At 38.9% G+C, this 13,462-nt stretch overlaps 1 protein-coding gene across 1 annotated transcript in view; it reads left to right on the top strand.

Moving 5' to 3' along the window:
- The window catches only part of LOC146361027 (uncharacterized), a 33,806-nt gene that overhangs the window by 10,136 nt on the left and 10,208 nt on the right, over positions 1–13,462 (top strand). The window contains exons 12-19 of the mRNA XM_084922148.1: positions 2,231–2,299; positions 2,401–2,469; positions 4,327–4,395; positions 7,523–7,591; positions 8,367–8,435; positions 12,093–12,161; positions 12,763–12,831; positions 12,947–13,018. Of these exons, the coding sequence (XP_084778274.1) occupies positions 2,231–2,299; positions 2,401–2,469; positions 4,327–4,395; positions 7,523–7,591; positions 8,367–8,435; positions 12,093–12,161; positions 12,763–12,831; positions 12,947–13,018 (555 nt within the window). The remainder of the gene's footprint in view (positions 1–2,230; positions 2,300–2,400; positions 2,470–4,326; positions 4,396–7,522; positions 7,592–8,366; positions 8,436–12,092; positions 12,162–12,762; positions 12,832–12,946; positions 13,019–13,462) is intronic.

The following is a 13,462-nucleotide window of genomic DNA, read 5'->3' as shown; positions in this document are numbered from 1 at the left end:
CTTTTCTTTAAAAAAAAAATTTTCTTGTTACTCACAAAAAATGTGTTGATTTTCTTACTCTTCCAGGTGTGCAATAAGTTAACCACTAACTGACAGGTTTAGCCAGAAGGCAATAATTAATGTGAAGACAGAAAATTGACTAAAAGAAAAACAGTTTATAAGTAAGAGCAGAAAACCAATGTTAGAAAAACATGGCACAGGGAAATTAAAAATTATGTTAAAAAAATGGGGAAATTACTTAAGAAAAAGAAATGAAATAAAATCGTTAGATGTCCCAATGAAAACACTGATGAGAGTAAAAATTCTCCAAAAAGCACCAGCATCACTGGTTGAGTTGAAGCTTAAGTCACCTGTGTAGGTACACCTATACCCATGCAGGTGTACCTGTCAATTAAAGCAACCATAGATACACCTACAATATCATTTTAAGCCTGTATCCAAATACTTAATTAAAGCAGTAGTACAGTTGAAGCCAAAATAGTTTTTGTGCCATGCTCTAAATAAGGGGCAGCACAGTGGTTAGCACTGTTGCCTCACAGCAAAAAGGTCCTGAGTTCAATCCACTATCAGTCTTTCTGTGTGGAGTTTGCATGTTCTTCCTGTGTTTGCGTGGGTACTCTGGCTTCCTCCCACAGTCCAAAGGCATGTAGTTTGTGGGGATAGGTTAATTGAAAAATCTAAATTGCCTGTAGTTCTGAATGGCTCTCTGCGACAGACTGGCGACCTGTCCAGGGTGTACCCTGCCTCTTGCCCTATGACAGCTGGGAAAGGCTCCAGGGACCCTGAGAAGGATAAGCAGAAGCGAACGGATGGATGGACTCTAAATAAGGTTTTTAATGTTGGACATTTTAACTGGTGAGTCTATCAGGACTCACTCACTTTCAGAGCCACCTTAAGTGGCTTTAGAGGAACTTTATTTTTGAGCAATCAAGCCAGTCCCTACTTTTGTTTGATTGTTGTGTAGAGAATAAAGCATTTTTTACATTTAAGATAGATGCATCTGATTGTGGCAGCCTTTTCACTCCACCTTCCACTGTGGCCCCTGTGGAAGGGCTATAAGTTCATTTGATTTTCAACAAGGCTGCACTACATGTCTTTAGAACTTGTTCCGAGAGTACAAAAGTGAACTAAAGGAGACATAAATCAGACATTCCTTTATATGTGATGGAATTCTCTCTGAGCCAGAGACTGGCCTTTCCCCTTCTCCAGCCCAAAATCATTCATCAAAGGTGACCCAAAATCTTAAAAACCAGATGTATATCTAAAGGATACACTTTTTTTTTTAAGCTGGACACATAAAGTCCTCTGAAGTCTGCTTTGGGTTAAGTCTTACATAGCTGTATCAAAGGAGCCTCCAATAATTCTGGTACCTGTGGAGTAGTAGTGGTGAAACATGAAACGCTTTGCTGCATATGGAAGAATGTGACATAAATAAAGTGTTTGATCTTCAGATGCAAAATATCACACGCACAACATTGACATTTAAAATGCAATTTGATTAACTTCATCCAGCGCCGGCATAAATAACATCACAAATGTCAAGTAGCTCTACTAACTGATAACACTGATTCAATGACTATACATTTGAACGCTTTTATTGTGAGTTATGATCCGTCCCTGCTGGAACATTGGAAAGCCCTCTGAAGTAGCTCATCTGTTATTATCTTGTCAGCTTATTTGTCTGTTTCCACTTTTTAAGCCCCCAGTCCCGTGTTATACCTGCCAATTCTGCCATAAGCACACACTCCCCCACCAAGTGTTCCCTCCTTAATTATTTTGGAAGAATGTTCATGTTGATAATCTGGCTGTCATCCTATATCACCTGAATGGCAGACTAATGTCTGGCATTAAACATTGTCCCAACTTGCTTGAAAGGGCAACAGAAGAAAAAAAATCTACTGGTATGCGCCTGCTAACATTTCTACAGCCTCTTCACGCCTTTTGCTGGCCCTCCTGTTGCACAGCAAAGCTGTGATTTATGACCTCTGCGTGAATAATTGCATTCTTTAACAATAAAGCTAAAGGAATGAAGGAACCCCGTAGTACTAAATCCCCTTTAAAAACAGCTGAGAAGGAGAGGAAGCAGATCATGTATGTTTATGTGGGTGTGGGAAAGAAAGTCAGTCATTTCGGATTTTTTTTGCTAGTTTTTGCTGTTGTTTACAACTGTACGCGCAACTGTTTATGCGCCTTTGTATCCACAAGTCTGTCCCTGCTTGTCTTTTTATAGGGGGAAAGGGGACTTCCTGGGCCACCTGGAATCCAAGGGGAACAAGGGATTGGCCTTCCGGGACCCAAGGTAAAGTCTGCTACCCTATTCTTTTGGAAAATTAAGTTACAAAGGCATAATAATCCACCTGACTCTCACCCTGTATGAGCACTCCTCTCACTTTCTTGCAGGGTGATATTGGTTTCCAGGGGCAACCAGGGCCTCCAGGTCCTCTAGGAATTGGTGAGCCTGGACCACCGGTGAGATAAACTAGCAACTCACACTTCACATTAGCATTGTAGATGATGGCAATGTAATGTCAAAATGCCAAATGTACAATGTAATGGGTATGGAGTAATGATGTCTAGGGGGTACTTAAACTTCTGGATACATACATAAATAAATAAATAAAATGCGAGAAGATAGCATTTTTTGCTCTTGGTACCTTCTTCCAAGCAGCTGAAATAGTGAATGGTGAAACAACCTGAGTAACTATGGCAACTAGCTTGCTAAACTGGAAGAGCTCTGTTTTTGGACAAGGCAAAGGAGGCAGAAACAAGAGTAAACCTTGAAAGGTGTGAAAATTTGTCCAGTGGACATTAAATAAAGACCATTATGAGCATGTTTAGGAAGAAAAATACCTCTTAGACACATACAGTTTTGCTTCAGCAGTGTATTAAATAGTTTAAAAAGTGACCTATTTCTGTATAAATGTGAATGATAGAATCATTTGACATGTAAAGAAGCGAAAGAAGAAAATATGGACAGCCATGCAGAGACATTATATTTTACCTGGAGAGACAATCTAACTTACATTAATTGTACCATTGAGATCAGTGTGACTAAAACTCAAAGCAAAGTGCTTGACAGCTGGGATATGCCTCTCTTTTTCCCTTGCAATGTTTTGCACCCTGCATAAGCATTGCAACTTTAGAACAATAATTGCTGAGGGAATAATGTATCTTTTGTGCAATACGTTGACCATTTTCTTATAGATTTTGTTACTCACTGTGTTTGTGGACAAATGTCTTCAGCCATACAGAATGCGGGCATGTGGTCAGGCGCTGATATGAGGAATACTTGATCTGGTAATATCAATCTGTCATGTTAATTTAATTACGGGAACCCAAAATCGTGATTGAGATTCAAATGTTATTAATTTTGCGGCCCTAGCTTTGTGTTTTTATGATACCTTAAAAAAACAACAACTGCTTGGAGAATTTCTCTCTATAGAAAACTAAGGCTAACATTGTGAGCTGGTTTTAAAAGTCTTATATTTCAGGGCTTTCAATATGTATGTATGTATATATATATATATATATATATATATATATATATATATATATATATATATATTTTTTTTTTTTTTTTTTTTTTAAATTTTTTTTTTACCATCAACAGTTTTTATTAAATGTAACAAATACTCAGGAGGGCTAGCTACACATAATATCTAATTCAAGTTTTAAACTTCTGTTGCAGGTAAATGATGGCTCATGCCGAGAAATATTTGGTCATTGTCATCTTGTGTTTGGACTGTCTTAAAATGGATTATGAAATATTTTTGTTTATAACTTGTTTGGTATTTTCTAAAAAGTCTATTTTGACCAACATAATATTTTTTGGATAAATGTAACCAAATTAATGTACTGTCTAAATCTAACCAAAGTACAACTTAAAAGTAATTTAAAAAATGAAAATATGAAAGAATAACAATAAAAATCAGAATTTTGACATTTGGAAACACATGGAACACCAACCTCAGTCTCCTGTCTCTTGTCTCTCAGACATCCAATAAAACCTAAAATATATGTGAACCTTGCTGCTCTATAAACTACTACACCTGACTTTTAAAAAAGCTTTCTGGCAAAAGTCCCTGAAGGCAAACCTTTCCCTCTGTGAACCCCCCTCACTGTTTAAGGATCTTTTGCTAATACCTTGGCCAGATGGAAACATTTGGCGGGGGTTAGATCCAGTTTGTCACCACACCTTAGACAAGAGACAAGTAAAGAAGCAACAGAAGGAAATGTTGACATCCAAGCAGGGACATTACATTTTATCTTCAGAGACAACCTAGTTTGCATGTGAGACATCTTTTCAGTTTCCTTTGTTTTACTCAGGGACCTCAAGGACCACAGGGAGTCCAAGGAGAGAGAGGGCTGATAGGAGAAGGTCTGCCTGGACCAAAGGTGAGTTAGCGTTCATGCTTTTTAAGTCTGACCTTTTTTGTGTAAAAAAAACAGCCAGGGAAACTCTTTTAACCCCTTTGACCCTGTTTAAGGCATTCATACCTTTCATATCTACAAACTGACCTACACAAAGATCCATCTGGGCTCCAGATTCCAGAATGTAATGACAGGAAATTGATGATGTGTAGGATTACAAGACATGATAACTCAACACAAAAGTTCCATAAATTAACAGTGTGGTATGGCTCTCATTACCTCGTGCTGTGATCAGTTGATCGTATCCAGCACAGGACATGAGAACATCTCCACATAAAGCAGAAGTTTCAGAGATGGTTCAAGAAAAAAGCCAGGGCATCATGTCAGTGACTCACTGAGAGAGGAACTAAAGAGTCTTTTCGTATGTCTGTGTTTTCTCAAGGCCATCAGGCACACACATTCATATATGCACACTCAGTGTCTTTTAAGCACATGTGGATATATACTTTCTCTCATGTTGTTTTCGTTTTCCAAAGCAATTTCCACATGAGAGATATCTTTGACATTTTTGGGCCCAAAAAATATTTCATTCAGTATTTGAGTGTGAGAAATGTACTCCTTATACTGTGCAGAAGACATACACAGCATGTTTTTGTGATGCTTTAATGTTTCCTGTTGTTATTCTTAATTTTCCCGTCCTTTTTCAGATTGCACAGCGTGTTTTTGTTTATGGGCTTCTGATTGGCCAACATTTCTGTATGTTTAAATTTATGCCTCCACCTGTTCTTTTGGCATGATTTTGAGTGACGTGTTTTTTTGTGTTTTCATGCAGACAGAGACATTTTTGAAATGAAAGTGGAAAATTTAAGACAATTTGAAACATCCAGCAGAGTTATTTTATTCTTTTTAATGTTGAAAAATATTAAAATATTTATCAGACTCAGCCCTTAGATCATTTTAATTATCTCCCACAAAAGTTGTATTGATTCCCCAAGCAATTAAAAACAACATAGCTCAACATCAGTGTAATTGCAAAAATGTATTATTACTGTTGGAAGCGTTCCTTTGTAAAATGTTTGTGGTTTCTTTCAAATTACAGGTGTCAGATCTGTGCATTTGTCAAGCAGCTCTGTTGTTTTGATAAATGCACACAGCTAAATTAAATGTAGTTACTGTAAAAACTTTGTGGCTTTGTTATAAGACTAACAGAGCAGTTTTGTATCACAGGAAGTGGAATTCAGGTGAATTTTTAAACTTTAGACTGCTTCAGACTACTATTTGATTTATCACTTGGCAACTTGCCTTGATCCATGCCCCCCCCACACACACACACACACACACACACACAGGAGAAGGTGGATCCCGCACTGCTGAAGATTGGCCTCAAGGGTGCTTTTTCCCCACTTTTTTTAATGGCGTTCTTGTTCCAAAGCAGCATTCTTCACATGACAAGCCTCGACAGGCTCCAGATTCACAGGAGCTCTGCAGCTTTTTCCACATCATTAGCACCTCAGCTTGTGAGGGATCATAGAGTTACGACAGTAAATCTTTACCTCTTGAGGCTAACATGCAAGAGCGGCATGTTAACCAGTGTACTCCTCTATGCGACATTGTTTCTGTTGTCCTTGGATGTCCTTGGAAGACGCAGAAATATTTCCTTAAGGGAAATCGGATTTTTCTGCAGTCTATAAAGTGCAGGACATTATGCAGCATTTTTTTTTTCATTTTACTGACTGTCATCCTGTATTATCTTTCTAATCCCTCAGTGAATTTCTCCTCCTGCTTTTTCTCTTTGTGTAATACTTATATCTCCTCTAGGCACGTTTTGAAATACATGAAATACCACAATATTCCTATATAGTATATAGTACGGCTACTTCTGCTTTCCGTAGAAGAAACAGAAACTGTGTGCAAGTTTGGATCTTTCAGGCCACTTCTGGTGAGCAAGTTACACTCTTCTATCAGTAACTGACATAAATCAAACTGAACATTTATAATAACAATAAGCATTTGGTTTTTGCTAAACCATCACAAGAAGCCATGAAGATTTTTAAGATTAGGCTTAAAACTTTCCTTTTTGCTAAAGCATATAGTTAGGGCTGGACCAGGTGACCCTGAATCCTCCCTTAGTTATGCTGCAATAGACGTAGGCTGCCGGGGGATTCCCAAGATGCATTGAGTTTTTCCTTTCCAGTCACCTTTCTCACTCACTATGTATTAATAGACCTCTCTGCATTGAATCATATCTGTTATTAACCTCTGTCTCTCTTCCACAGCATGTCTTTATCCTGTCTTCCTTCTCTCACCCCAACCGGTCGCAGCAGATGGCCGCCCCTCCCTGAGCCTGGTTCTGCCGGAGGTTTCTTCCTGTTAAAAGGGAGTTTTTCCTTCCCACTGTCGCCAAAGTGCTTGCTCAAAGGGGGTCATATGATTGTTGGGTTTTTCTCTGTATCTATGAAGCGCCTTGAGGCGACTTTTGTTGTGATTTGGCGCTATATAAATAAAATTGAATTGAATTGAAATTGAATTGAATGAAGCTAACTGAGAAACAGCTCGTAATGCACATTACTCCAATGGCAGCTTTTCAGTTACAAAGCCATCATTCTTTGTAACTGAAAGAATGATGGCTTTTCAACTTTTTAATTCTAGTCAGATTAAAAAGTTGAAATAATTCATTGTGAATGAAAAGCATGCTGTAGTGGTTAACACATTTGCTTTACATATAAGACATCCCCAGTCTGACACTGAGGAGACATAAATCCAGCCTTGGGTGGGTGAGTGGGAGGGGTTATAAACCACTGTATTCTTAGTGCAGGGCCCAGGCCTGTATGTTGTGTCAGGAAGGGCATCTGGTACAGAAACTGTGCCAAATCAAGTATGTGGATCCATCTGCTGTGGTGAAACCTCGGGGAATGAGGAAGCAGCTGAAAGATGATTCATTGGTTACACTAAAACTCCTTTTTGGCTTCAAAGTCGTGTAATGTTTTACACCGTGTGAGTTCTTTTGGAAAATAACATCTGTATTTTGACTAATATCTTATTATTCTAACTTTTATACTTATTTTTCTGCTCCTATTTTGGCATTATTTTCATACATCTTACTAATATTTCAAGAGTCAATTTGCAGTAACTTTTTTGTCCATCTTGGCAGGGAGAGCGAGGCTTGGAGGGGCCACGGGGACCCAGAGGACAGCCGGGTGCTGGAATCAAAGGAGACAAGGTGGAGTTTAAAGAGGCCTTAACTAAGGCGCCTGCTGAAAAGCCTTCACACAGCCATGAAGAGAAAGCCGGAGTCCTGTTGTGAAGAAGGCCATAAGTTGGCAGAGCCACGGATGAATGCATTCAGTGCAGTGTTATGTAGGAGGTCACAGTCCACAGATGATGAATCAAGGTCAAAGCATGGATAGTGTAGGAGGAGCGCAGTTTCACTGCTTGTGCTGATGAATGTGGAAAAGTTAGCCTGCAGTCAGGTACAGTCAGACATAGACATAAAGGTAAAGGTTTGTCTTTCAGGATGTGTTTGTAGAGCTTCACAGCCATCTGGCAGCATTTTAGCTCACAGACTTACAGACAAAGAAAGGCTGAGTTGATTTTTAGCTATGTAATCCTTTCTGCTACATGAAAAATCATTTCCCCCCAAAAAAAACTTTTTCGTTGTGATTTACACCGATGTTGCTGACAGTTTTACCGTGGGCTTTGTAGTGAAGTTTATTGGAGGTAATCACAAAGTTTTCATGCAGTAATGACAAACACCGCCTGCAGGGTTCTCTGCATTACCATCATATATTTGTGATGTGATTATAGCATGTGACAGATAAAAGGAAGTGAGGCAAAAGGAGCAGATGTCATCATGTGTGGCCTATATTATTAATTCATTAAAATACAGCGCTATAGAATTGTATACAGATGGGTGTTTTCCACATATAATAAATTACATTTCAGTGTGAGGCACTGTCAACCTATTAACATTTACATGTTGTTATCTGAACTTGTAGGGGGATTTTGGGCCACCAGGTCTTCCAGGGCTTGTCGGTCTCCCAGGACTAGGCATACAGGGTGAGAAGGCAAGTGTTGGACTCATAATATGATTCCCACAGTGGCTCTAATACATTAATTTTTTCATGTTTTTATAATCACAGTGGGCTTATATTGATTTTTTTTATATATTTTTTTTAATTGTTACTGTCACCATCCATGTTTTGACTTGTTAATGTAAGGTAATAGTGATGAACTGACAATTATCAATAACATAATGAGGCAAATGTATTGTTTAAGTAAGATACCCTATGCAATACGACAGAAGTTTGTAGTTTATCAATGATTCTCAATCCAAGCGAAGCCCTTTTTTAGTGCTAAGGAGCGTGCAAACATGCTGAACTACGTTGGAGTTTCCAAGTAAGAAATGCATTCCTGCCTGTGCACTACTGGCTCTGTTGTGCTGGCTCCGGGTCCAATGTGTAACTGATGCTACCAACATTAACAGGACGCTTACAGTACAGCCTCTTATTGCGTGTTTGTCTGGGTTTCCGGTGTTCTGACAAAACGTCCTACTTTGTCAAAACATCTTACCGTAGCGTAAACTTATAGTCATGTCAATCAATCTGTGATACCTTATCAGAATATACTACCTTACGTGGTTTATGCCTCCATCGTACATATCTATAGGTAGGACGTTTTGATGGCCAAATCACACTTATCAAAATGTGCTTCCTGCTTGGATTTATACAGTAAATAAAATGACCAATGTCAAGGTTCTTAGAAATTAAACAACGTTATCACTCAATTAACAAGTATGTAGTGCAATATTACTTTCTTCGACATAACAACGGAGCGCAGTGTCCACTAACTGCAGGAGGACTAAAATTAATTGACAAGGTTTACACTGTATGCCAGTTTACAGAAGTTTAGAAGTACTAAACCAAGACTTGAAATATGACTTCAATTGAGACTCCAAATTGGAGTATTTTTGCACAAAAAACAAAACGCATGTTAGCTTGAAAAGTTAACAAATTGACAACAGCTTAAGGAAAACAAGTATCAACTGTAATAAACTGTCAGTAACAACAAGTAGGAGAGCTTGATAGGTAGGGTGTTTTGTCAGAACACCGGCAATGCGCAGAATTACCAAAATTAGAGAGGGGATAACCTAACATATGAAACAGGAAAAAACTGCTGTGTAATCCATTTATTCCACCAAAGTAACTGTATTCTAATTATCACCTATTTAAGCGGTAACTGTAACAGAATACAGTTACTCATATTTTGTATTTTAAATACGTAACGCCTGTTCATGTATTCTGTAACTCCCCAATACTGACCACAGTAAACAATAATTCTGCCAAGATCTTCATTGTAGCACGTTCGTTGAGAACAGGTCAATCTGACATTAGCATTTAGCTTAAATCATGCCCGTGCCAAAATAGAACACCTTCAAGCTGCTAGCATCAGTATTTGTTTTTTGCAGACCTACTAATAAATAAATAAAGAAGCATCTGCTTTGAGCTACTTTTTCCCTATTCTTTGATAACAAATGACAGAAATTATGATTACATGAGATCAGGTGTTGCTTTTTTAATACAAGCTTTTGATCAACAATCATAATTTAACCAACATGATGCAGAAGTGCATAAAAATTCATGCTCTGACACAATAACAACAGCTAGTGGAGACTAGGGGAAACTGTTGGCTGCTGACAGCTTAGCCAAAGAGTTTTTCACTGTCATCAAAACATCAGCTACAGGGAGTGCAGAATTATTAGGCAAATGAGTATTTTGTCCACATCATCCTCTTCATGCATGTTGTCTTACTCCAAGCTGTATAGGCTCGAAAGCCTACTACCAATTAAGCATATTAGGTGATGTGCATCTCTGTAATGAGAAGGGGTGTGGTCTAATGACATCAACACCCTATATCAGGTGTGCATAATTATTAGGCAACGTCCTTTCCTTTGGCAAAATGGGTCAAAAGAAGGACTTGACAGGCTCAGAAAAGTCAAAAATAGTGAGATATCTTGCAGAGGGATGCAGCAATCTCAAAATTGCAAAGCTTCTGAAGCGTGATCATCGAACAATCAAGCGTTTCATTCAAAATAGTCAACAGGGTCGCAAGAAGCGTGTGGAAAAACCAAGGTGCAAAATAACTGCCTATGAACTGAGAAAAGTCAAGCGTGCAGCTGCCAAGATGCCACTTGCCACCAGTTTGGCCATATTTCAGAGCTGCAACATCACTGGAGTGCCCAAAAGCACAAGGTGTGCAATACTCAGAGACATGGCCAAGGTAAGAAAGGCTGAAAGACGACCACCACTGAACAAGACACACAAGCTGAAACGTCAAGACTGGGCCAAGAAATATCTCAAGACTGATTATTCTAAGGTTTTATGGACTGATGAAATGAGAGTGAGTCTTGATGGGCCAGATGGATGGGCCCGTGGCTGGATTGGTAAAGGGCAGAGAGCTCCAGTCCGACTCAGACGCCAGCAAGGTGGAGGTGGAGTACTGGTTTGGGCTGGTATCATCAAAGATGAGCTTGTGGGGCCTTTTCGGGTTGAGGATGGAGTCAAGCTCAACTCCCAGTCCTACTGCCAGTTTCTGGAAGACACCTTCTTCAAGCAGTGGTACAGGAAGAAGTCTGCATCCTTCAAGAAAAACATGATTTTCATGCAGGACAATGCTCCATCACACGCGTCCAAGTACTCCACAGCGTGGCTGGCAAGAAAGGGTATGAAAGAAGAAAAACTAATGACATGGCCACCTTGTTCACCTGATCTGAACCCCATTGAGAACCTGTGGTCCATCATCAAATGTGAGATTTACAAGGAGGGAAAACAGTACACCTCTCTGAACAGTGTCTGGGAGGCTGTGGTTGCTGCTGCACGCAATGTTGATGGTGAACAGATCAAAACACTGACAGAATCCATGGATGGCAGGCTTTTGAGTGTCCTTGCAAAGAAAGGTGGCTATATTGGTCGCTGATTTGTTTTTGTTTTGTTTTTGAATGTCAGAAATGTATATTTGTGAATGTGGAGATGTTATATTGGTTTCACTGGTAAAAATAAATAATTGAAATGGGTATATATTTGTTTTTTGTTAAGTTGCCTAATAATTATGCACTGTAATAGTCACCTGCACACACAGATATCCCCCTAAAATAGCTAAAACTAAAAACAAACTAAAAACTACTTCTAAAAACATTCAGCTTTGATATTAATGAGTTTTTTGGGTTCATTGAGAACATGGTTGTTCTTCAATAATAAAATTATTCCTCAAAAATACAACTTGCCTAATAATTCTGCACTCCCTGTAATTGCTATCAGAACAGGTCTGGTTCTAGTTCACCATTCACTCACTTGTGGAAGAGAGGGAGACAGGTGTGCTCTCACACTGGGCTTTCTGTACAGCTGAATTTATTTAAAGAAAAGGCTTCATAATAGGACTGAAAAAGTCTCCATTAATCACCTGATTATAGAAATTAATAAACCAGCCTACTGGAAGAAGAAAAACTTTTCATGCTAAACTGTTTTTAATTTTAATATGTGTTTAAACCAGAAACATATATTGCACTGAACCAATGAAATCATTTAAATTTTGTGTTAGAAGAAAAGTTCGCCTCCTTCTGATGTCCCAGAAAAAAATTCTAATTACTCTGCCTTCAGCAAAAACACTCCCTGTTTACAGATTCCATTCAGGCTTCTTTTAATTACTGCATTTATTCATACCTGCAGGGCATAGAGGGTCCAAGGGGGCCACCGGGAAGCAGAGGTCCACCAGGAGAAGGCATGCCTGGGCCCAAGGTTTGTACATATGCTCAAAATCTTAGTGGTAATAACAAGGGGTCAGGATTTCTATGTGGAGGCCACAGAGTTTATAGTTGGAACTGGATCATATGACCCTGAAACGTCACATAGTTAAGTGGTATAATGCTTAGCAATGATGACTTAAACTGCAGGATCTGGCAAGTTGATTAATGATTTGATAGCCAAGCAAGCAAGGCTGATGCTTTTAGTCACATTTATCTCTATTGTACGTGTTCTGCTCTCAGCACTGAAGACAGAAATTAAAGGTTAACCTGCAATTGGAGCGATATATCCACACAGATTATCAAGTGTACAACTGGGTGAGGATATTAAATCAAAGTAAATTGAATGCTAAACTGACCAGGTACTCAGTCCGTCCTGTATTTTAAGCTGTTATGTAAACTTTCATTGCAAGTCTTCCTGGTGTCTCAGCATAAACGCTGGTGTGACCAGGCCTGTACAAAATAATGCCAGCAAGTATATTTTCTTAAAAAATACGTGACTCTCTGGTAATAGTCCGCTTAGCAAATATTAACAATACTGGTGTAAGTGTTTTAGTAATTACGACAAGATGTGAAGATGTTATTGCCTAACACAGGGAGACCAAGGGTTTCCAGGTGAAATTGGTGCTCCAGGGGAGAGAGGGGCTGGAGACCCTGGAGCTAAGGTGAGTTGAAACCATTTGGTAAAAACCCACATCAGCAGCCGTTATCAGTATACATTATTTAAAGTATTAAACATTCCCTCCATAAACTCATACAGAGCCACCAATCTGTCCTCAGGGTGAACCAGGATCATCAGGAATGCCAGGTTTGCCTGGGCTTCCAGGGGAGGATGGAGCCCCTGGACAGAAGGTAGTTTGAAGATGTTTTAACCTGAGCAAACGCAAAATGCAGTTTTTAAATGATCATTTTATTTATTAAGGGAAAAAGCTATCCAAATCTATCTCGCTGTACATGGTAATTAAATTTTCTGTTGTATCAAAAAATCCCTTAAGTAAAACCTGTCTGATCAAGTGAAGTAGGCTAAAAGGTCTCAAGAACCAATGCAGCATCCCATGATATATAGAAATTTTCTAAAGATAGTTGACATCTATCAGTTTGGGAAGGATTATATATCCATTTCTAAGGCTTTAGGACTCAATCAAACCACATTGAGCTCCATTATGAACAATGGTAGTATGATTGTCTGGGGCTTTGCTGTTTTAGGACCTGGACAACTTGCCTTAATTGATGAAACCATGAATTCTGCTATCTGTGAGAAAATCCTGAAGAGAATGTCCAGCCATCAGTTCATAT

The sequence above is a fragment of the Perissodus microlepis genome, chromosome 23 (assembly GCF_051167445.1).
Source record: "Perissodus microlepis isolate ML-2025 ecotype Zambia chromosome 23, ASM5116744v1, whole genome shotgun sequence".
Lineage (NCBI taxonomy): Eukaryota > Metazoa > Chordata > Actinopteri > Cichliformes > Cichlidae > Perissodus > Perissodus microlepis.
The sequence above is the reverse complement of the archived record's forward strand: the minus strand, read 5'-3'. Positions and strand labels throughout refer to the sequence as shown.